Source organism: Anomaloglossus baeobatrachus, chromosome 5, assembly GCF_048569485.1.
Source record: "Anomaloglossus baeobatrachus isolate aAnoBae1 chromosome 5, aAnoBae1.hap1, whole genome shotgun sequence".
NCBI classification, from domain to species: domain Eukaryota; kingdom Metazoa; phylum Chordata; class Amphibia; order Anura; family Aromobatidae; genus Anomaloglossus; species Anomaloglossus baeobatrachus.
The window spans coordinates 533,254,627-533,277,492 of record NC_134357.1 but is presented as its reverse complement, the minus strand read 5'-3'; the positions used below and the strand labels follow the sequence as shown (position 1 = coordinate 533,277,492).

The window sequence follows — 22,866 nt, the reverse complement described above, 5'->3', positions numbered from 1 at the left end:
CTTTCCACCAGCATTTGTCCTTTTTCAACTCATTTGGTATATGACCAAAAGTGCAACTCTGCAGGGACACCGTACTCAATGCCATCTCAGCACAGCAGCCAGCCCTCGGTCCCTCAGATGTGGACAAGTAAAAGCCCATTTCCTCCTATCCATGAGAAAGCGTTGAGATTCACTCTGTGCAGCACTGGTGTTTACTGGAAAAGCAGATCTAAGAATCCGTACCACCTTCTGCAGATACTCCTGTATACGAGCGTCCCTTTCTATGGCAGGAATTATTTGGCAAAATTTCGTCTTGTACCGGGGATCTAACAGTGTGGCAGCCCAGTAGTTAGCATTACTTCGAATTCGTACAATCCGAGGGTCATGTTGTAGGTAGTGCAGCAAGAAGGCGCTCATGTGTCTTGTGCATCCAGGAGGACCAAGTCCTTGGTGTGTTGGTGGCAGAGAGGTGAGAATCGTGCCTCCTTCCTCTGCCCTCTCCCCCCAACCTCACACAACCGAAATGTGAGCAAGCTCTCATCTGCTGAGTCTTCCATGCCCATCGCCAGTAAGCCATTATACTAGCAAACACTGAGTGAACTTAGTGGCATCCTAAACGTGGCTGTTGGACTTCTGTATCGTCCCACAAGTGCAAAGATATTTGTAGCACTTCTGCCTGCATTGCACACTCAAACTCATTGTTACTAAGCCATTATACTAGCAAACACTGAGTGAACTTAGTGGCATCAAAAAAGTGGCTGTTGGACTTCTGTATTGTCCCACTAGTGCAAAGATATTTGCAGCACCTCTGCCTGCATTGCACACTCAAACTCATTGTTACTAAGCCATTATACTAGCAAACACTGAGTGAACTTAGTGGCATCATAAAAGTGGCTGTTGGACTTGTCAGCGCTCGCCAGACCGATAATCCAATTACCTACTATATGCACACTCCCTTCTGAGGGATTCGGTCAGAGCTGCAGCAAGACATAGGCACTCCATTTGGAAGTGGAATCCATAGCTGGAGAACGGTGGATCGCTGTAACACTCCAGAACCCAGAGTGCCGGGGATCTCAGGAGGAAACCAGCGGTCCTGTATCCGGACATCTCCAACAAAGATCACGATCTAATAGGATCGACACCAAGGCTCCAAACTCCCAATCCAGACAAGATCGGAGGATCTATACAACTAACACCGGGGTTGTGCGAGGGCGCACAACCCCACCAGGTGAGCAAACCCTTATACATCTAAATTTAATATTAGACCAGCGGGTACTACTCATAAGCGCTATTTTCTCTTTATAGTGTCCATTTCTTCATGGGCTCCTGCACCTTCCTCAACAATTTTTGCTGATACTATGCGCCCTTGTTAATCCCTCTCCCCCACCGTCCCTTGACTTCCGCCTAGGTGCCGCTCACCGTTTGGACCTTGTAGATCTTATTATCCCTTCTGCATATGATTCCTCCTGTACTTCCTCCCCTTCCTCTTGGACCAACACCTGACTCCGAATAATGCATACAGTGTGCTCCATCTTGTAGATGACCAGAATTGTCACGCTGAGAATGGCATCGCCAGTGCTAAAGATCTTCGTCGATATTTGTAAACTGTGTAGAAGGGTGCATAGGTCCTTGATCTGACACCACTCCAGCAGCGTGATCTGCACCACCTCTGGATCAAGTTAGCCCAGGGTATACGTCATACCGTATTTCAGCAGGGCTCTGCGGTGCTGCCACAGACGCTGAAACATGTGCAGATTCAAATTCCTGCGTGTCGGAACATCGCATTTCAGGCGTTTAACCGCCAGACCCTAAGACTTCAGGAGCGATGAAAGTTGTTGAGCTGCTGGGTGCGAAGGATGAAAGTGAGCACATAGCAGCGTGCCCGCTGCACAAGGCCATGTAGGCCGGGATGGTATTTTAAAAATTGCTGGAGAATCAGATTCAACACGTGAGCCATACAAGGCACGTGTGTCACATTGCCCTGACGAAGGGCCGCAGACAGGTTTGCATCATTGCCGCACACGGCTGTTAAGTCACCAACGTAGTCCACTCAATCAATTTGTACTCCGGTCGCCAGGAGACAACGTGTTCCTTTCGTGCATAGTGCTGATGATGGGAAAGGAGTCGATGCCAGCGGCGCAGGTGGACACAGGTTATGCTCACCCACTGGGCTGCGTTACCTTGACAGATGCAGAACCACAGGCTGAATGTAGGTGGTGGGTATCTCACAGATGAAGTACCATCATTCAGCTACAACCAATGGGAAGACACCACACCCTTTTTTAGGCCCTTCCTGTCTGCAGACCACTGCCAGACAAAGCTATGAACCTCTTGTTACTGTTACCCCCAGTTTAGTTTTATGATTTTGTGTGCTTGTTACCTGTGACTACTTTTCCTGCTTGCTGTTTATGTACCTCGTTGGCCGATCCGCATTTCACCTCTGCTTGTTTTCTGATTAAGTCCTGGCCATCCCATTCTGTTCCTCTTTCTCAATTAATGTTTTGACCCTGCCTGACTACTATTCTCTGGAACTGCAGCCTTCCACAGGTATTGATCAACTTGGGCCCTGTGTAATTCCAAATCACTGTATAGGGGTTAAAGGGTTTCAGGGTTCTGGGTGTCCAGCTTGGTGAGTGTCTTCCCTCTAGCCTATCCTTTACAGCCCATCTGAGTGTGTCGATCCAGGCAGGCGTTACACCGTGCCCTGGTCAGAAAACCATGTAGGCCGGGATAGTGTTTTAAAAATTGCTGGACAACCAGGTTCAACACGTGAGCCATACAAGGCACGTGTGTCACATTGCCCTGAAGAAAGGTCGCAGACTGGTTTGCATCATTGTCGCACCCGACCTTCCCTGGCTGCTGGTTGAGTGGAGACAACCATTGATAAAACTCGGTCTCACTCTCCAGAGCTAACCGCCCACAATTCCTCAGCGGTGTCTCACATTTCCCCTACATTTCAAAGTAAACATTTGATGGCCTTGAGCTCTGCTGCCAGCATAGTAAGGAGGTGTGTGGGATTCCTTGGGCACAGTTACAAGGAAGGGTGGACTGACCACACAGGGTTTGGGCCGAGGTGGAGGACCCACACGAGGTTGAGGAGGCAGAAGCAGTGGAGGAACTTGTACATACAGAGGAAGGATTGACACACAAGTCGTGGGGAAGGCAAGACTTGTACAGCAAACCCTTCTCCATCTCTCACCATAGTTACCCAGTGCCCAGTCAGCAACATGTAACTCCCCTGTCCATGCTTACTGGTCCAAGTATCTGTGGTGAAATGCACCCTGTCACACACAGAGTTTCTCAAGGAATCGGTGAGGTTGTGTGCGACCTACTGTGGTAGCGCGGGCACGCCTTTCTTGGAGAAGGAGTGACGACTGGCCATCGGCTCTTGGGGCACTGCAATGGGCATAAGGTCTCGAAAATCCTCGGTCTCAAAAGGGTGTAAAGGCAGCCTTTCTGTTGCCAACAAGTTGCAGATGATGAAACTCAACCTCTTAGGCATGTCATGCCCTTCGAAAATCATGTAAAACACAGCGAGGGGACTCCAACCACAGTCTCCCTCGTTTCCACTAATTGGGCCACACACACCCCACTTGACTGGCATCACTTGATCCCCCTTTTCAAAATGAAACAGATGCTTTGCATAAAGCACTCTCAAAAATCAAATATACGCATGCCTTTCACCTCCCCTGGATGACCCAAGGGAAGAAAAGTCCTTTGAGAGCCATGATTTGTTCATTTTGGTTCTTTTAGAAACACAGCGAGGGGACTCCAACCACAGTCTCCCTCGTTTCCACTAACTGGGCCACACACACCCCACTTGACTGGCATCACTTGATCCCCCTTTTCAAAATGAAACAGATGCTTTGCATGAAGCACTCTCAAAAATACGCGTGCCTTTCGCCTCCCCTGGATGACCCAGGGGAAGAAAAGTCCTCTGAGAGCCATGATTTGTTCATTTTGGTTCTTTTAGAAACACAGCGAGGGGACTCCAACCACAGTCTCCCTCGTTTCCACTAATTGGGCCACACACACCCCACTTGACTGGCATCACTTTAGCCCCCTTTTCAAAATGAAACAGATGCTTTGCATGAAGCACTCTCAAAAATACGCGTGCCTTTCGCCTCCCCTGGATGACCCAGGGGAAGAAAAGTCCTCTGAGAGCCATGATTTGTTCATTTTGGTTCTTTTAGAAACACAGCGTGGGGACTCCAACCACAGTCTCCCTCGTTTCCACTAATTGGGCCACACACACCCCACTTGACTGGCATCACTTGATCCCCCTTTTCAAAATGAAACACATGCTCTGCATGAAGCACTCTCAAAAATACGCGTGCCTTTTGCCTCCCCTGGATGACCCAGGGAAAGAAAAGTCCTCAGAGCCATGATTTGTTCATTTTGGTTCTTTTAGAAACACAGCGAGGGGACTCCAACCACAGTCTCCCTCGTTTCCACTAATTGGGCCACACACACCCCACTTGACTGGCATCACTTGAGCCCCCTTTTCAAAATGAAACAGATGCTTTGCATGAAGCACTCTCAAAAATACGCGTGCCTTTCGCCTCCCCTGGATGACCCAGGGGAAGAAAAGTCCTCTGAGAGCCATGATTTGTTCATTTTGGTTCTTTTAGAAACACATCGTGGGGACTCCAACCACAGTCTCCCTCGTTTCCACTAATTGGGCCACACACACCCCACTTGACTGGCATCACTTGATCCCCCTTTTCAAAATGAAACAGATGCTCTGCATGAAGCACTCTCAAAAATACGCATGCCTTTCACCTCCCCTGGGAAGAAAAGTCCTCTGAGAGCCATGACTTGTTCATCTTGGTTCTTTTTTCAAAAGCGAGGGGACTCCAACCACAGTCTCCCTCGTTTCCACTAATTGGGCCACACACACCCCACTTGACTGGCATCACTTAATCCCCCTGTTCAAAATGAAACAGATGCTTTGCATGAAGCACTCTCAAAAATACGCGTGCCTTTCGCCTCCCCTGGATGACCCAGGGGAAGAAAAGTCCTCTGAGAGCCATGTCCACATTGTCAGTGGACAGACACGTGTGCTTATCTGCCAGCAGACCCCCAGCAGCACTGAAGACAGGTTCCGAGAGAACGCTGGCTGCAGGACACGACAAGATCCCCAAGGCGCACGTGGCAAGCTCAGGCAATTTATCCAGATTGGAAGCCTAAAATGAGCAGGGCTCAAGTTGCCCAATAATGGCATCGACGTTTCCTTGCATATACTCATATATCTGTGTGTCCTCCTCTTTTTCCTTGTCCAGCTCTTTTGTTTTCGCATGAGTATATGTCCTTATCACTTTCCCATGTGTTTGTGTTGTGTTGTGAGTTGTTTGTCACCTTTTGGACACCTTTGAGGGTATTTTCTAGGTGTTTTTATGTGTTTGTGAATGCCTGCCATTGTTTCCTATGCAGTTCGAGTTCGGTTCATCGAACGTTCGACGAACGGAACTCGAACGGGACCTCCGTTCGACGAACCGAACTCGAGCCGAACCACGACCGGTTTGCTCATCTCTAGTCCCTATACTAGTCATTCCCCTCATCATCGTCCCATTCCTAGTCCCTATCTGATCCTCCACTCACCCTACTGCAAAGGCCAGTGAGTACACTAGACTTTGCCTCTACAATAGTCTGACACAGAGGAAGGTACATCAAAAGGGGGGGAGCCAGCACGGCTTGAAAGATGGCGTGCGAAAAATAAAAAAGTGTAAATTCTTAAAAAATTCCAACTGTACTACAAAACAAAAATGAGATTTTTAGCAAAACATTGATCAACCTTTTGAGCCACCTTTGCCACGTCACGGCAAATCTCAATAGGGGGGTCCTACACTATATTTAATATTGTGATTGTGCCATGTGGCCTCAAATTCCAAAATGTAGAACCATTTAAAAGCAACACATTTACCTGTAACATATCAGAAACCGATTCCATGTTCACAAGGAGAGGAAACTGCAAATAAAGGTAGCTCAGGTCCCGGCATGTGTAGCGAACGTCACACACACCAGGACAATGTCAGAACTCACCCTCACAGTGTCAGAGCAGGGTCCATGAATGAAGGCGAACCAGGCCCAAGCAAATTGTGCTTAATTATAAAGCCTGTGGAGAAGGGGGGGGTAGTGAAGTGTGAACACCAACCAATATATAATTTTGGTAGAAACAGAGGGAATCTGCAAGCCAGACAAGGCGTGCACGGCATAGTAGGGGTCAACCACCGGACCAATATACATCAAAAGGGGGGGAGCCAGCACAGCTTGAAAAATGGCGTGTGAAAAATAAAAGTGTAAATTCTTAAAAAATTCCAACTGTATTACAATACAAAAATGAGATTTTTAGCAAAAAAATGATCATCCTTTTGAGCCACCCCTGCCATGTCACGGCAAATCTCAAAAGGGGGGGTCCTACACTATATTTAATATTGTGATTGTGCCATGCAGCCTCAAATTCCAAATTGCAGAGGAAGGTAGACAGACAAGGGAACATAGACAAAAAGAATAAACGGTACTTCAAAGCTGTAGCCAGACATCAGAGCTGCAGGCAACAGGACCCCAACAGCTACAAGACGTTACCTTCAGTTCAGAATGAATCTCTATAACAGGCATCATATGATGGAACATGAGACTATTTAAGGTGTAGGGGAGTGGTCACAAACAAACAAAATGTTTTGGTGCCTTAGGAATTAAGTTTGACTTTAGGTATAATCAGTCCTATGAATCAAAATGTCATTCAATTTTTTGTAGCAGCTCTACTTATTGAGATAATTTTGGATTTTTAATTTGACAGTGGCATTTTTTACACCGGGGATTAGTAAAATAAATAAAAAATGTAATAATCAAAGTTTTAAAAAATATGAAAAAATAAAATAAACCTATAAAAGTTCAAATCACCCCCCTTTTGCCCCATTGAAAAGAAAACAATTAAAAAACACACATATTTGGTTTCTCTGAGTTGAGAAATGCCCCATCTATTAAAATATAAAATAAATTAATCTGATCAGTACATGCTGTAGCGAGAAAAAAACACCAAATTATATTTTTTGGTTGCTGCAACATTGCATTAAAATGCAATAACAAGTGATCAAAATATCGCATCTGCCTATACATGATATAATTAAAAACTTACGTTCAAGACGCAAAAAATAAGCCATCACTGAGCCTCAGATCCCAAAAAGTGAGAACGTTACAGGTCTTGGAAAATGGCGAAAATAGCACAATTCTGTTTTTGGACACACGTCTGAATTTTTTTCACCACTTAGATAACAGTAAAAATATACATGTTTAGTATCTATAAACTCGTACCGCCCTGAGGCATCACACCGACACATCAGTTTTACTATATAGTGAACATGGTGAATAAAAAAACAACAAAACCATTGTGGAATTTAACTTTTTTCACAATTTCTCCACATTTGGATTTTTTTTCCTGTTTTCCAGTATACTATATGGTATAATGAATGGTGTCATTCAAAAGTAGAACTAGTCCCACAAAAAATAAGCTCGCGTATGGAAATATTGACGAAAAAATGAAAAAGATATGGCTCTTGGAAGAAAAGGAGGGAAAAGCAAAAATGAAAATCGGAAAAACGAAAATTCGTGAATACCATGAACAGCTGCCATTCCCTTGATCGATATAGAATCAAAGATGGGCTGTAAGGTAAGGACAAAAGCTTGGATATTTATTAAATGCAATGCACATTTCTTATACAAACATCTCTATCTGTCATGTCGGCATTGGGGTCTGTTCAGATTCTGACACTCCGCTCGATGGTTTCTCTGGTGTCTGGGATCAACACAGGCAGACTCGGGCATTTACTGCTGTGTGCTTATACATAGGTTTAATCTTTGATAGTGTGCTTGCTCCTTTAATCACATGTTGTGGGGAGACCTATCACATCTGCTCCCCTCCTATTTATCCTGGTTGAATCCTTCTACCCATGCCAGCTATAGTTTACTCTATGTTGGTCTGTGAGGTGTGGTGTCCCAGACTCTGGTGAAAGTTGTGCTTATTGCTTGGAGTGGTTGTGGAGTTTACCCCTGTAGTTTTGTAGCTTCCTTCCTGCTTGTTTTTCCTCCTGAATCTCTTATTGTCTTTACCTTTTGTGTGTGAGTGCTGTGTGACAATTTTGGTTTTCCCTTGTCTGTCTTATTCTGTGGGTTTCAACACTGTCCCTCTCTGCTCTGGACTAGTCAGGAGCAGGGCCAGAGGAGACTCAGGCCTCTCCACCATCAGGAGTGTGTCTGAAGTTAGGGATAGCATAGAGCCACCTAGCTTGAGGGTCACTTTAGGATTTCCGGTTTCCTGCTATCCCATACTCTTCTTGATAAGTGACTGAAGAGTAAAACATTATTCCTCTGGCCCTATAGAAAATATCATACCACAATTACCAGTGGTCATTTGGACGGTGAATATTCTCTTGGGACAGCAGAGTGGATCCAGTAAATGTCCGTGTTTTATCTGTCTCTGGGATAGTAGAATGAGAGAACCGAGGCCTCTGTGAGAACACATGCCAGTAGGGAAAATGGAATTGCAGAACTGTTATTGCAGCACCATTTTGGGTGTAAGTGGCCCGATTCTATCACATGAGAAAATCTACGGTTGTCTGACCGCAGCTGAAGTAAGAGAACGAGAGAAACGTCTGCGAAGACCCAGGAACTCTATAACACAGGGAGACCCCGGGACTGAGCTCAGGGAGAGAAATGGGGGAGGGAGGAATAAACTGGGTGTGACAAGGGGGAAACACAATAAAAAATACACAGCTCCGCTTCATAAACGTACTACACACACGGCACCACACACAGCACCACACACAGCACCACACGGCTCCTCACCCTCCTACACACAGCACATGTGGCTCCACTCAGCCACTCAGCACACGTCTGCCAAAATGCAGCAAATCTATAACACAGGGAGACCCCGGGACTCTACATAAACGTCCTACACACACGGCACCACACGCGGCTGTGCTCCATAGGTGTTGTACACAAATGGCTCTGCTTCACATACATTGTACACACACAGCTTTGCTCCTTAGATGTTCATACACTAATCTTCTCCGTGCACCTCGTACACACGCGGCTCTGCTCCGTGCACCTCGTACACACACGGCTCTGCTCCGTGCACCTCGTACACACACGGCTCTGCTCCGTGCACCTCGTACACACACGGCTCTGCTCCGTACACCTCGTACACACACGGCTCTGCTCCGTACACCTCGTACACACGCGGCTCTGCTCCGTACACCTCGTACACACGCGGCTCTGCTCCGTACACCTCGTACACACACGGCTCTGCTCCGTGCACCTCGTACACACACGGCTCTGCTCCGTACACCTCGTACACACGCGGCTCTGCTCCGTACACCTCGTACACACACGGCTCTGCTCCGTACACCTCGTACACACACGGCTCTGCTCCGTACACCTCGTACACACACGGCTCCGCTCCGTACACCTCGTACACACACGGCTCTGCTCCGTGCACCTCGTACACACGCGGCTCTGCTCCGTACACCTCGTACACACACGGCTCCGCTCCGTACACCTCGTACACACTGCTCTGCTCCGTACACCTCGTACACACACGGCTCTGCTCCGTGCACCTCGTACACACACGGCTCTGCTCCGTACACCTCGTACACACACGGCTCCGCTCCGTACACCTCGTACACACACGGCTCCGCTCCGTACATCTCGTACACACGCGGCTCTGCTACATCCACACTGTAAACCCCTCCTGAGCCCACACATAACCTTCCCCTCATCCAGCCCCATGACACCCAGCACAGCAGAGTCCTGCATACACTGAGGAGCTGATCATGTGACCCCTGACTCCTCCCCTCCATGTGACATCATCACAGGTCCTGGAAGCACAGAGCAGACAAAAATAATGTTTACTAGAATGTACGGGCTCCTGACAGGTTAGTGGGCGTGGCTGGGTTGCTTGGGGCGTGGCAATGTTTCCTCCCCTCCACTATAATCATGCAGGCTCCGCCCCCTTCCCCCATCTGGAGCTCTCACCCCCAGACCCCGCTTCTATTATAATCACCTCTGTGCCCACGTGGACTTAGAAGAATAATGTTGGTATTATGAGCAATGTCGGTAGAGGCCCCGCCCCTCTCTGGCCACTGGGATTTAGATGTACCGTCTGGAAACATCCGGCTGCATTTTGAACACGCCCCTATCACGTGACAGAAATGACGTTCTACCTGGAAGGAGACCATACAGTCTAGCATCTCCCATATCTCTAGTGTACGGCTCTGCAGGAGGAGGTATGTGGAGAGTCCCCATTACTGGGGATAATAATAATAATAATAATAATAATGATAAATCCTCGCTTCCTATTCCACTTTATGTAGACCCCGGGACATGAGATAATCCCCGCACAGCAGATGTAGAGGATAATAGAGGATAATGAGGCCGTTATGGGGGGATTTCACCAACATTGTGCAGGGAGTTTGTCCTCCCTATAATGAGGGGTATTTTTCATTCCTAAACCTGATATTTGCCTTTAGCAGCGCTCATTAGTGCGATCATACAACATGGCGGTATTATTATATCTCTGTACAATGACAACACTCGATGCCAGATAGCGGTTACAGCATGTAAGGGGTTAAAAATCCAGATTTTGAACCATTCAATCATCATCATGGAGAACATCGGTTTATATCTTCTCATTCAGGTCCCTACAATATCAGATCCTCTCAGTGGAGATCTTCTATATCAGAGAATTGTCCTGATTGCCCCATCAAGGCTGGATATGGACAGGGACAAGATGGCGGAGAGGATATTACACCTCACCCTAGAGATCCTCTTCCGGCTTACTGGAGAGGTGAGAGATTCTGATGACGTCACATTACATCATTCTTATCTATGGGAATAACAGATGGACAGAACTGGAGAGGTGAGGACTCTGGAAATGTCTGGAGTGAGATTTATTACTGCGTCTCTCCATAACCAGGATTACACAGTAGTGAAGAAGACCTCTAGTGAGCGCTGTCAGGACCCTGTGTCTGAGGGATGGGGAAGACCCCTGAGCCCAATCACGGGGCCTCCACCTCACCCCCTGATACATGAGGACATCAATGACCAGAAGATCCTAGAACTCACCTACAAGATGATTGAGCTGCTGACTGGAGAGGTGACACTGCTGGGAATGCTGGGACATTATACAGTAACGCTATGAAGGGATCGGGGGATGACGGTATCATTGTATGTGTCAGGTTCCTATAAGGTGTCAGGATGTCACCGTCTATTTCTCCATGGAGGAGTGGGAGTATTTAGAAGGACACAAAGATCTGTACAAGGACGTCATAACGGAGGATCCCCAGCCCCTCACATCACCAGGTAATAGACAGGGCTAAATACACACGGCCTATAATTATCTGTATGTAAAGAATGAATTCAGTCCCTATATGTGTCTCCTCCAGTTCTATCCAGTAAGAGGACAGCACCAGAGAGATGTCCCCGTCCTCTTCTTCCACAGGACTGTAAACAAGAAGATCCCGATGTTCCTCAGGATCATCAGGTAGATGTAGAGAAGGTGCCATGAAATCTCCCTATGATGTGTAGACGACTGTGAAGGTCTTGTGCTCAGTCTTGTTTTTTCCACCAGTATTATATGTTTTATACTTGTGTAATGAGAGCGGTGGAGATGGCAGGATTAGAGCTGATCATAGATGTGACTTCTCCATCTGTCTGTGACTTTTACAATATTTGTTTCAGAGTAAAGATCTGACCCATATTAATACTACAGAGACAGTGAGGGGTGATGAGTGGTGTAAAGAGGAGATTCCTACAGATAACCTCCCAGGTGAGTAGTAACCACTGAATACAGAGAAGTCACAGATTCTTCTCAGTCTCAGTCTGTGTCTGCTTTATCTGCGGTGTAGTCCGGCCATATCACAATCAAGTGGTCACCATTCTCCTGCTAAATCACTACATGCTCCTCCACCCAAACTGTCCCCTTTAGGCTATGTGCGCACTTTGCGTTTTTTCATGCGTTTCCGCAGCGTTTTCAACTGCAGTGTTTTAATGCAAAAAGGCATGCGTTTTGATTTTCAAGCAAAGTCTATGGGAAATATGGATTTATTGTGCGCACAATGCTGTTAAAAACGTTTTGGATGCAGAAATTTTGTCAAAAACACAGCGTTTAAAGAAGCAACATGTCAATTGTTTTTGCCATTTTGGCAGCGTTTTGATAAGAGTCAATGAGATGTTTCAAAACACATCCTTAATCAAAATTCAAGCGTTTAGCATGCTTTTTTGATGCAGAAAGCATGCTTTTTGGACAAAATAAACGCATGCGTTTTTGCCATTATATTAAAGGGGTTATCCAGCTTATTTTGACTTTTTTTTATTATTACACTATTGGGCTACATTGGGGCAGGTAAGTAGATAGAGACCACTTACCTGCCCTGCTGTCAGCCCCTCTCCCCCGGCTCAGAGTGGTCATGTGACCTCTCCTGCCGCGATTTTGCTGCTTCCGGTCATTTCATGTCAACATGGGCAGGACCATGTTGACATGCAAATCTGGAACAGCTTGTTGCCACCCTGCTGGGCGGGTACAGTGCGTGGAGTCCCCGCCCCCTTCTCTACACCCTCCCACACATTCCCCTGCACCCCGTACTCTCCCTGCCCACGGTGTCACCGTCAGCACCGGGCCCCCTGCTCAGGATAGCAGGCGTGCCCATGCAGTCTGTGTCCCGCTCCAGCCCTGTGGCTGCCTTCATTGCAGTGTGTGTCTGCCTGCATGCAGCTTCTCACCCTGCAGTGCTGGCAGCCGCGGGGATAATGAGCGCTGCTGCCAGGAGGCAGATGAGATCATTACCTGCTGTGACGATCTACTCTTCACTCCTGTCAGTGCGGTCACTGCCGCCTATGCCCGCCGCGTTGTTACGTCACTAGCGGTGACGTCACGGGCGATACTGCTGAGAACGCGGCGGGCATAGAAGGCAGTGACATCGCTGAGAGGAGTGAAGTGAAGATCATCACAGCAGGTAATGATCTCATCTGCCTCCTGGCAGCAGCGCTTGTCATGCCCTGCAGTGACCTGGGCTATTGATGTTAGCTCAGGTCACTGCATTGCTCTCCCAGCCAATGGGGAACATTCTGTTCTTCATTGACTATGGTATGGATGGTTAGTCATGTGTCCCCCTTATTGGATTACGCCAGACCCGGATTTGATTGTTCTTTTCAATTAGTTGATGAAAGAGGGAATGTTTTGGGGAGTGTTTTTTCAAATAAAACTTTTTTTGTTGTCTATTTTTTTTATTACTGACTGGGTTGGTGATGTCAGGTATCTGATAGACACGTGACATCACTAACCCCAGGGCTTGATGCCAGGTGACAGTACACATCTGGCATCAACCCCATATATTACCCCGTTTGCCACCGCACCAGGGCAATGGGATGAGTTGGGGAAAAGCACCAGGATTGGCTGTAGCCTGCTATTTTTAGGCTAGGGAGTGTCCAATAACAGTGGACCTCCCTAGTCTGAGAATACCAGACCACAGCTGTCCGCTTTACCTTGGCTGGTGATCCAATTTGGGGGGGACCCAATGTTTTTTGTTTTAAATTATTTATTTATTTAATTTAAAATAACAGCGTGGGGTGCCCTCTGTTTTGGATTATCAGCCAAGGTGAAGCTGCCAGCTGTGGTTTGCAGGCTGCAGCCGTCTGCTTTACCCTAGCTGGCTACAAAAAATAGGGGGGACCCCACGTGGTTTTTTTTTTTTTTTTAATTATTTTTTTTTTTTTGGCTAAATACAAGGCTAGGCACCCTTTAGTTACACATGAAAGTCACTAAAGGGTGCCAGCTTAGAATATGCAGGCGGGTAGGACATTATATATGTCTTTCTCATCTATCTATTCATCTATCCATTATTTATCTGTCTATCTATCTATCCCTCTATTCATTCATTCATTCATCCCTCTATCTCTGTCTCTATATCGATCTATTCATCTCTATATCTACTCATCTATTTATCTTTCTTGCTGCTTCCATTTTTTGCGGTTCGCAAAAAAAACGGAAGGCACACGGATGACGCATGGATGCATCCGTGAAAAAATGGACTGTTTTTTGCGGACCGCAAAAACGGAACGGTCTTGTGAATGTAGCCCACATGTGTTCCCTATGGGTTAGGGGTCGATACAGAACAATGGTGGGGGGGGGGGTTGGTACAGAGGCCCGTGTGTGGGTTTGTGTGTGTGGGTGGGGGGAGGGTTGCAGAGCCTGATGTGATGTGGGGCGCAGAGCCGTGTGTGTGTGTGTGTGTGTGTGTGTGTGTGTGTGTGTGTGTGTGGCGCGCTGTACTTGTTTTGCTATACTTGTGGGGACATGGACCTGAATACACACCAACAGTGTGGGGACCTCTGTCTTCGTGGGGACCAAAAATCAGGTCCCCACGAAGCTGCCAATGCTAATCAATGGAGAAGACCTTGTTTATACACCCAGCATCAAAATCTCAAGTGTCCTCTTTATACACATATATAAGAGACAGTGTGTATGAGTGTGTGTGCTCAATATGTGTAAACTCCCTCTCTGGTGCCTTTGTGGTACTGCAAGCTGATACACACTTCAGAAAAGCCTCAAGATTCCACCTCTGGCAAACCTAGGTACTGCAGGCTCTCACACAAATTTGTTTAAAGTGTGTTGTAGGGACACAGATCAGTCACAGGGACACAGTCTTGGTCATATGACTTAGTGGGAGTGGTGTGCAGGGTTTTAGCATTAAAGAGTATTCCATATTTCTGCCAGATACCCACAGAGATATTTTAATCTGAAAAAAGAGACTTCTGCTCATTGAAGGTAAGAACTGCTCACATAGGCTTCAACTCCACAGCAAACAACTCTCTATTTTATGCTGTATGTTGCTCTTTTTATGTTTGGGGTGACTGCACATAGGGTTGCATAATGTGGATTATGAATATAAGTGTACACAAGGTTCGTAATGTGGATGATGAGGGATAGATATCACACATACCCAGCTTTCCAGTAACTGTACTGAGCAAGAGACATGGGGAATGAACATAATATATGTACAGTATACAGTGTAATGGATATACAGTATCCCACATACCCAGCTTTCCAGTAACTGTACTGAGCAAGAGACATGGGGAATGAACATGATATATGTACAGTATACAGTGTAATGGATATATCCCGCATACCCAGCTTTCCAGTAACTTTCCTAAGCGATTAAATAGTTGGTGAATAAACATGATATATGTGTAATATATAAAGTATAAGGGGACCTCTTAAGCGGACCCTAAATACCCGGTGTATGGTGTATGGTGTCTGGAATCCATATGGAATCTGTACAGATTCCGTACGGACTTTGGCCGCTATATGCGGCGGTATTCCAGAGTATATATACCAATTGGTCGGCGTATATATGGCAGTAATAGGGTGGAATAGCGGCGGTAGTTCCTTACCACCGCTAATTCCCGCAAGAAGCCGCGGCTGATATTTAGCCACGGTTTCTGCCATTCTAGCATGTCAAATTATCAGACAGATCCTGTCCGTCAAATTGACATGATGCGGTTGAGAATAACAGCAGTCCAGATCAATTTCCGGACGAAAATAATCCGACCAATGACATCAGTACTGGTTTTGTTGGCGGCTACGGATCAGCCGCCACAAATTCGGCATGTGTGGACGAGCCATAATTCTCATCTGTTAGGTAATTCTGTCACAGACTTCATGCTTTTTATTGCAATTGGCAAAATTAATTCCATCTTTTCTGCAGGTGTTGAGGTGCTTTTTTGGCGCTCTTATGTGCGGCAAAAGTGCCAAAAAATACGCTGCTAAGATGTTGCAAGAGCGGTCTGACTGCGCTTCAATTCTAACCTATAAGCAATTTCCGTTTGTATTCCGCAAGAAATCCGAGCGGCAAATTGACAAGATGCGGTTGAAAATTGCCGCACTGCGGCCTGCTTTCCGCGGCGGCAATTTTCTGCCCTGTGTGAACTGCTTTTTGCAGTTCACACAGGGTATAATGGAGGGCGTGGCCGCAGTGGCATTTCCGTGCAAAACCTTGTGAAAAATCCACCACGTCTGAACGTACCCTTAAATGACTTATCAAATTTACTATTTACACTTCATTCACACTGCCGCTGTTTTTGTCGCCGCATTTGCGGTTCTGAGTTTGCAAAAGTGGGCTGCAATTACGGCCGCTCGAAAGCGGAGTATGTGGAATATATATCCCTTACACTATAAAGATATCATATTCATTCCCCATCTATCTTGCTCAGGAGAGCATCTCCCTCCCCCGGCACCAAGAGCAGCTCATACTGAATTGTTACTTTGACTAGTGTGGCGCCCTGGACTAGCCAGGTCGTCACAGGTACTGCAACAACACACCCCACACCCCGAGATAGGCACATCAGTCACACACAAATCCTTGTTGCCTCCCTCCAGGGGTTGATGTCCACACCAGGTGGGGTGGAGCCAGGTGGTTGGCCCCACCCACTGAGGAGTTCACAGTCCTGGAGGCGGGAAAAGGACAGTCAGTAGAGGGAGAGTTAGGGAAGTGGCAAGAGAGGAGCAGATTGACCGTGTCCGGGTACGTGGCCCGGGCACTAAGAGCAAGGTTGGCAGACGGTGGTGGCCGTCTGCAGGAGAGGCCGATCGACGCGGAACCGTAGGACCGGGGACGGGCGGTGGCCCGCCGGTACCGAACCGGGGAGCGAAGAGAAGCCAGCACAAACCGGCAGGGCCTGCAGACCCCGACCAGGCTTGGAGTCGCCGTTAAACTGGTCAAATCCGTTAGCAACCGGAACCTCCGGGGTTTCCTAGCAGCAAAGACCCGATTGAAGGCAACCGTCCAAATAGAGAAAGGGAAATACAGCTACCGCCACAGCTAGAGTTCCCAGGGCCAGAGCCTGCAGGCAAAAGGGGCTCCTCCGGCACATATCCAAGCTGGAGAGCGGGTTACCGGTGGGAAGCCATCGGGACCGAAGATACACAACAGGTGCAGGGAAAGGCAGCCACCACCAACCGTCCGGGCGTAACCACAGCAGCCGGTTGCGGGACCCGTCCATTCAGCCGTTTGTTTTACCGGAGACTCTGTATCCATTCTTGGTTGAGTGAGTACCACCGTGCCATCTGCCCTCGCGACCCTGCACCTCGCCAACCCTGCCTCCCCCGTCACCTCACCGGGCCCCGGGACCACCAAATCCCCCTACCCACGGAGGGGAAAGAAACATCTTGGCTGCTCCCTGTCATCGCTCCCGGGATCCCCGTTTAGAGCAGCGGTGGTGCCCCAACCTCACCACAAACCATGGGTGGCGTCACGGACCAACTTCCCAAACCCAAAACCACCCCTTTCACTCACGGGCTAGGAGTGCCGCTCGAGTCCCCGGATCCGGCCCACCGCTCAAGCCACCGAGCAGCAACAGCAGCGCCGGACCTGAGCGTGGTGAGCGCAGCGTCCCCCTCACCGCCAGCGACAGTAGTAACACAGCACACAGAAATGCACCTTAATATTCCACTGTTAACCCTTTCCTCCCAGCAGTAACACACAACTCCTCACCTTGATATCATGGTGATTTATGGTCAGAATGACTTCAATGCGATCAGTGATTTCTATTCTAGCTCTGCTCACATAGATTTTATATCCACACTCAACTATAGGCCGTTCTTCATATTTTGGGGGCTTTTAGTCAGATATACTAGTTTGTGCCTGTATAGTATTGGTGTAGATGGGAGTGTAGGGCATGGGTTACATGGCACTGTGGTGGGATACTGATGGGAGGTATTGGTGCTGTGTTTGATGCTTCTACTGGGTATTTTCCTACAAATACTGTAACAGCTCACTGCTTAGAACGATCCTTCCCAACTCTATAATATATTATACAGTTAGGTCCAGAAATATTTGGACAGTGACACAATTTTTGCGAGTTGGGCTCTGCATGCCACCACATTGGATTTGAAATGAAACCTCTACAACAGAATTCAAGTGCAGATTGTAACGTTTAATTTGAAGGTTTGAACAAAAATATCTGATAGAAATTGTAGGAATTGTACACATTTCTTTACAAACACTCCACATTTTAGGAGGTCAAAAGTAATTGGACAAATAAACCAAACCCAAACAAAATATTTCTCTAATAACAAGAAGGATTTGCGGGGCACTACTTCCACTGAGGACTGTCCACATCAAACAACCAGCGGCTAGTTGCAGAAAGCACACACAGTGCTATTGATCTCTGCTGTGACTAGAGAAAACTTCCAGGTCGGACTATGCTGAATACAGCTACGGGGTGCTTGTTCCAAAAGCATCAGAGCATGAAACATTAAGCAAAGGGAGAAAAAAGGAACAGCACTCACCGGTAATTGCTGTGAAGTATTCAGGTTTATTTCATGGTCGGAGGATACATGCTTCGGCGTTACAGGGAGGGAATGAGGATGGTTAGCACAAAAAGACTACGGCCGTTTCGCCCCTGTAGGTGGGGCTTCGACGGGTCTTACAGATTAGTGACCTCACTATGCAGGTTATAAAAAAGCAGCAAGCTCCAATCATGTGTGCAGGTGAGTTAAAAAAAAAAAAAACATTAAAAACAAAAAAAGCCCAGAATGGACTTAATATCACTAAATGGATCGCAATGACGGATACACTGTTTTAATTTCATATGATGATGTAATAAATTATACTTTTTCAACCCAGAAATACGACTAAGTCGTTTTTTTCATTAAAGCCTAGCGGGCCCATAGCATTATATTTAATAATGTACTCAGCTTCCTTTTGCAAAAGGACCTTATGAGTATCACCACCTCTAGGTGACGGTTCAACCAATTCTAATCCAGCAAACGTTAAAACGTTGCAATTTGCTTCATGAAAATTTTTCACATGCTGGATCATCTTAGTTGCGCCAACTCCTGTGGATATGGAATTTCTATGTTCACGGAAACGCACAAAGAGTGGTCTAATCGTCTTCCCTATGTAGTATAATCCACAAGGGCAGAAGACGATATAAATTACCATTTTGGTTCTACAAGTAATCAAATGTTTGGTCCTGTGCCATATTGAAATAGATTTGTACAAAGCCTGTCGGAAACTGCACTTGAAAAATTTTTTTTCAATTAAATCTGATGAAAAAAAGAAGAAAAAAACTTTATCTACAACGGATTGGTCAGAAAGACAATGCAACTCAGATCCCATCGGGTTCAATTTCGGAAATATAGAAAATAACACTAATTTGACAGAGGCAACATTGCTACTGAGCATTAATGACGAAAATATATCTAGTACCGATGTTTCTTCAGTCAGGGAGCCACATGAAGAATTTTCAATATTTACAGGAGGAGTGAAATCCACGTTTTTTCCACCAGTTTCACCAGGCAACAATATTGACTTGTTTCAAGAAGTGGTGTTGCGTGACATACTAGCGCTGTCCTACCCCGCCTTTCCTGATAATTTATCAAGAGCAGAAAAACTTGCTTTAAAAAAACTACAGTCATGGAAAGACGTGACCATAAGAAAAGCAGACAAGGGGGGTGCGATAGTGCTTTTGGACACGCGATACTACTTGAAAGAAGCGTCAAACCAACTCAGTAACAATGAGGTTTATAGAGCCCAAAAAGGAGACCCCACAGTAAAATTTAAAGAAAAATTAAGAGGGTTTCTGAATAGACAGGTCAGTGTGGGATTCCTGACAAAAAACAGAGCTGATAAATTACTTCCCTCCTTTAATACTAAACCTCATTGGTACTCAGGTCCTAAAATTCACAAATCGATTGTTGCACCCCCAGGGAGACCAATTGTCTCAGGAATTGGCTCCCTGACTGAACCTTTGTCTTAAGTACCTTGATTGGCTACTTCATCCTCTATTGGCATGTATTCCATCATTCATAAAAGACAGAAGTGATCTATTGTACCATTTAGAGAATTTTGATTGGCAGCCCTCTTTTAAATGGGTGTCTTTAGACATCGAGAGTCTATATACAAGAATACCACAACGCCTAGGAGTGGAGATTATTGTAGATAGACTCAGAAAAATAGGAGAATACCCAGAACAAATTAATTTTATTGAAGAAGCATTATTTTTTGTTCTTACACATAATGCTTTTAAATTCGGTAATGATTGGTTCTTACAACATAGTGGGGTGGCGATGGGGACACCGGTGGCTTGCACATTTGCAAATTTATATCTAGCCACAGTGGAAGAGGATCTGGTATATAGTCTGAATAATCCTTTTATCAGACATATAAAACTGTATTTACGTTTTGTGGATGATGTCCTGATTGTATGGGATGGAGAAGAGGCAGATGTAAAAGCTTTCGTTCAGCATTTAAATTTAACAAATAAATATAACATGCTATTCACTCATCAATATGGAGAAAGTGAGATAGAATTCCTAGACGTTAAATTAGTGATAAAAGATGGGCAGATCACACGAGAGATCTTTAGGAAACCCATAGCAGTGAATAATTTATTACACCATAAAAGTGCCCACCCAAAACACGTCCTCAAATCCATCCCATACAGCCAGTTTCTGCGTATTTACAGGATTACGAATGATATTGAGAAATTAAACGACAAATTCAGGATCTTCAGAAAAGATTTTTAGAACGCGGGTACCCAAGAGCCGAGGTAATTGCAGCGCAGGAACGAGCCAATAAAAAAGTAGCAAAGGAAAAAATAAAAAATTGTCCAGAAAGACAGGTTCCAGTTTAGATCAGCAAAATAATTCACAAAAACGTCTGATTTTTAATTTTAAGTATAGTCCAATGGACAATATCATCAGGACTACAATAAATAAAAACTGGCACCTAATAGAAAAAGACAGAGATTTAGCAGATACAGCTAAAAATAGACCATTAATTACATACAGACGGTCTAAAAACATCGGAGACATACTAGTAAAAAAATGCTACACACCAACCTCAACCTGGCTGCATAACCTTGGTCCTTTGGGTAACCACAAGTGTGGTAATTGTTCATTCTGTCAGTACCATCTTACTGGTAAATCTCTAAAAGTGGGCAATGCCTGGCACAGGACCAAACATTTGATTACTTGTAGAACCAAAATGGTAATTTATATCGTCTTCTGCCCTTGTGGATTATACTACATAGGGAAGACGATTAGACCACTCTTTGTGCGTTTCCGTGAACATAGAAATTCCATATCCACAGGAGTTGGCGCAACTAAGATGATCCAGCATGTGAAAAATTTTCATGAAGCAAATTGCAACGTTTTAACGTTTGCTGGATTAGAATTGGTTGAACCGTCACCTAGAGGTGGTGATACTCATAAGGTCCTTTTGCAAAAGGAAGCTGAGTACATTATTAAATATAATGCTATGGGCCCGCTAGGCTTTAATGAAAAAAACGACTTAGTCGTATTTCTGGGTTGAAAAAGTATAATTTATTACATCATCATATGAAATTAAAACAGTGTGTCCGTCATTGCGATCCATTTAGTGATATTAAGTCCATTCTGGCCTTTTTTTGTTTTTAATGTTTTTTTTTTTTTTAACTCACCTGCACACATGATTGGAGCTTGCTGCTTTTTTATAACCTGCATAGTGAGGTCACTAATCTGTAAGACCCGTCGAAGCCCCACCTACAGGGGCGAAACGGCCGTAGTCTTTTTGTGCTAACCATCCTCATTCCCTCCCTGTAACGCCGAAGCATGTATCCTCCGACCATGAAATAAACCTGAATACTTCACAGCAATTACCGGTGAGTGCTGTTCCTTTTTTCTCCCTTTGCAAAATATTTCTCTAGTCCCTTCCACGACAGCATAGGAGGCTGTCTCTCCACGCCCTAATTGGGACAGGAAGTACAGAGAGGTTAAAAGGACCCTCCCACCTCCCATAGCCAGTGTCTTTCCTGTCCCCATGGGGCATGGAGAGGTTTTTGTTTTCTCCTATGCTGTGGTGGCCGGCGAACTGCAGCATGTATTTATTTTTTTTTCCCCCTACCTGTAGCCGGCTAGTATCGGTCGGGCCTTCGCCGCTCCTCCCTTACTGTTCCCTCACGCTGTGAGGGACCGCCGCTCCAGCCCTCCGTATCTCCTCTGGGGTGATGCGGGCTGTGTAGCTCCCCGGCCGGCGTCCTCCCTGAGCCGCCGACCGCCTCCTGTGTGCACGCTGCAGTACGACCCGGAAGTGCTGCCGCGGGCGGGACTTCCGGTCTGAGCACTTCCGGTCGCGGAGGCAGTGTGATGGACTCGCCGTCGCTTCCACGGCCTGTCTGGGACCTGATACGGGAGGCGGGGAACGTTCCAGGTCACTGGGAGGGCAGGCCTTTCTGCATAAAGGCCGCCCTGAAGACTTCAGAATCAGGGTAAGGAATTCTACTGTGCTCCCTGACATGTCTTCCCCTGCGTCTGCAGAGCCCAGTGTTCCCCCTGCCACAGTCAGTAAGGAGGGGGGTGGTCCCTTATGCATAGCTCAGGCTGGTGTTTATGGCTCCTTCTGGTCTGTGTTTTCCAGGAGGACAAGGCTGCTAAAAAATCTGACAAAGGTGACACATCAGAGAAGTCTGATAAGCCTGCCAAGCCTGACCGCTATGAAAAGACTGAAAAAATTAAAAAGTGTCCAGTCTGTATAAAAAAGCTCCCTGCAGTCTGGGATAAGAAGCTTTGCCAACAGTGTACGGACCAGATTGTTAGGGCTGAACAACCGTCCCTGGTAGACGAGCTTCGGTCCATGATGAAACAGGAGATTCAGGCCTCACTAGCCTCCCTCCCTGCTCCTGGCCCTTCTACCCCAAAGAAACGGAAACTCCAGTCAGCCCTGTCTGATCATGAGGATGCTGATTCCGCCTCGGAGGGTCCCGACGAAGGTTCTTCCTCCGGGAGGTCTGCCCAGTCCTTCCTTTTCCCCTCAGAAGATTTGGGGGATCTTATTGGGGCGGTTAGGAGCA

General features: G+C 46.4%; 1 protein-coding gene across 1 annotated transcript in view; it reads left to right on the top strand.

Moving 5' to 3' along the window:
• Window positions 1-10,103: 10,103 nt before the first annotated feature.
• The window catches only part of LOC142312113 (uncharacterized), a 56,699-nt gene continuing 43,936 nt past the window's right edge, over window positions 10,104-22,866 (top strand). The window contains exons 1-6 of the mRNA XM_075350995.1: window positions 10,104-10,262; window positions 10,673-10,822; window positions 10,952-11,131; window positions 11,214-11,337; window positions 11,421-11,518; window positions 11,716-11,803. Of these exons, the coding sequence (XP_075207110.1) occupies window positions 10,751-10,822; window positions 10,952-11,131; window positions 11,214-11,337; window positions 11,421-11,518; window positions 11,716-11,803 (562 nt within the window). The 5' untranslated portion in view covers window positions 10,104-10,262; window positions 10,673-10,750. The remainder of the gene's footprint in view (window positions 10,263-10,672; window positions 10,823-10,951; window positions 11,132-11,213; window positions 11,338-11,420; window positions 11,519-11,715; window positions 11,804-22,866) is intronic.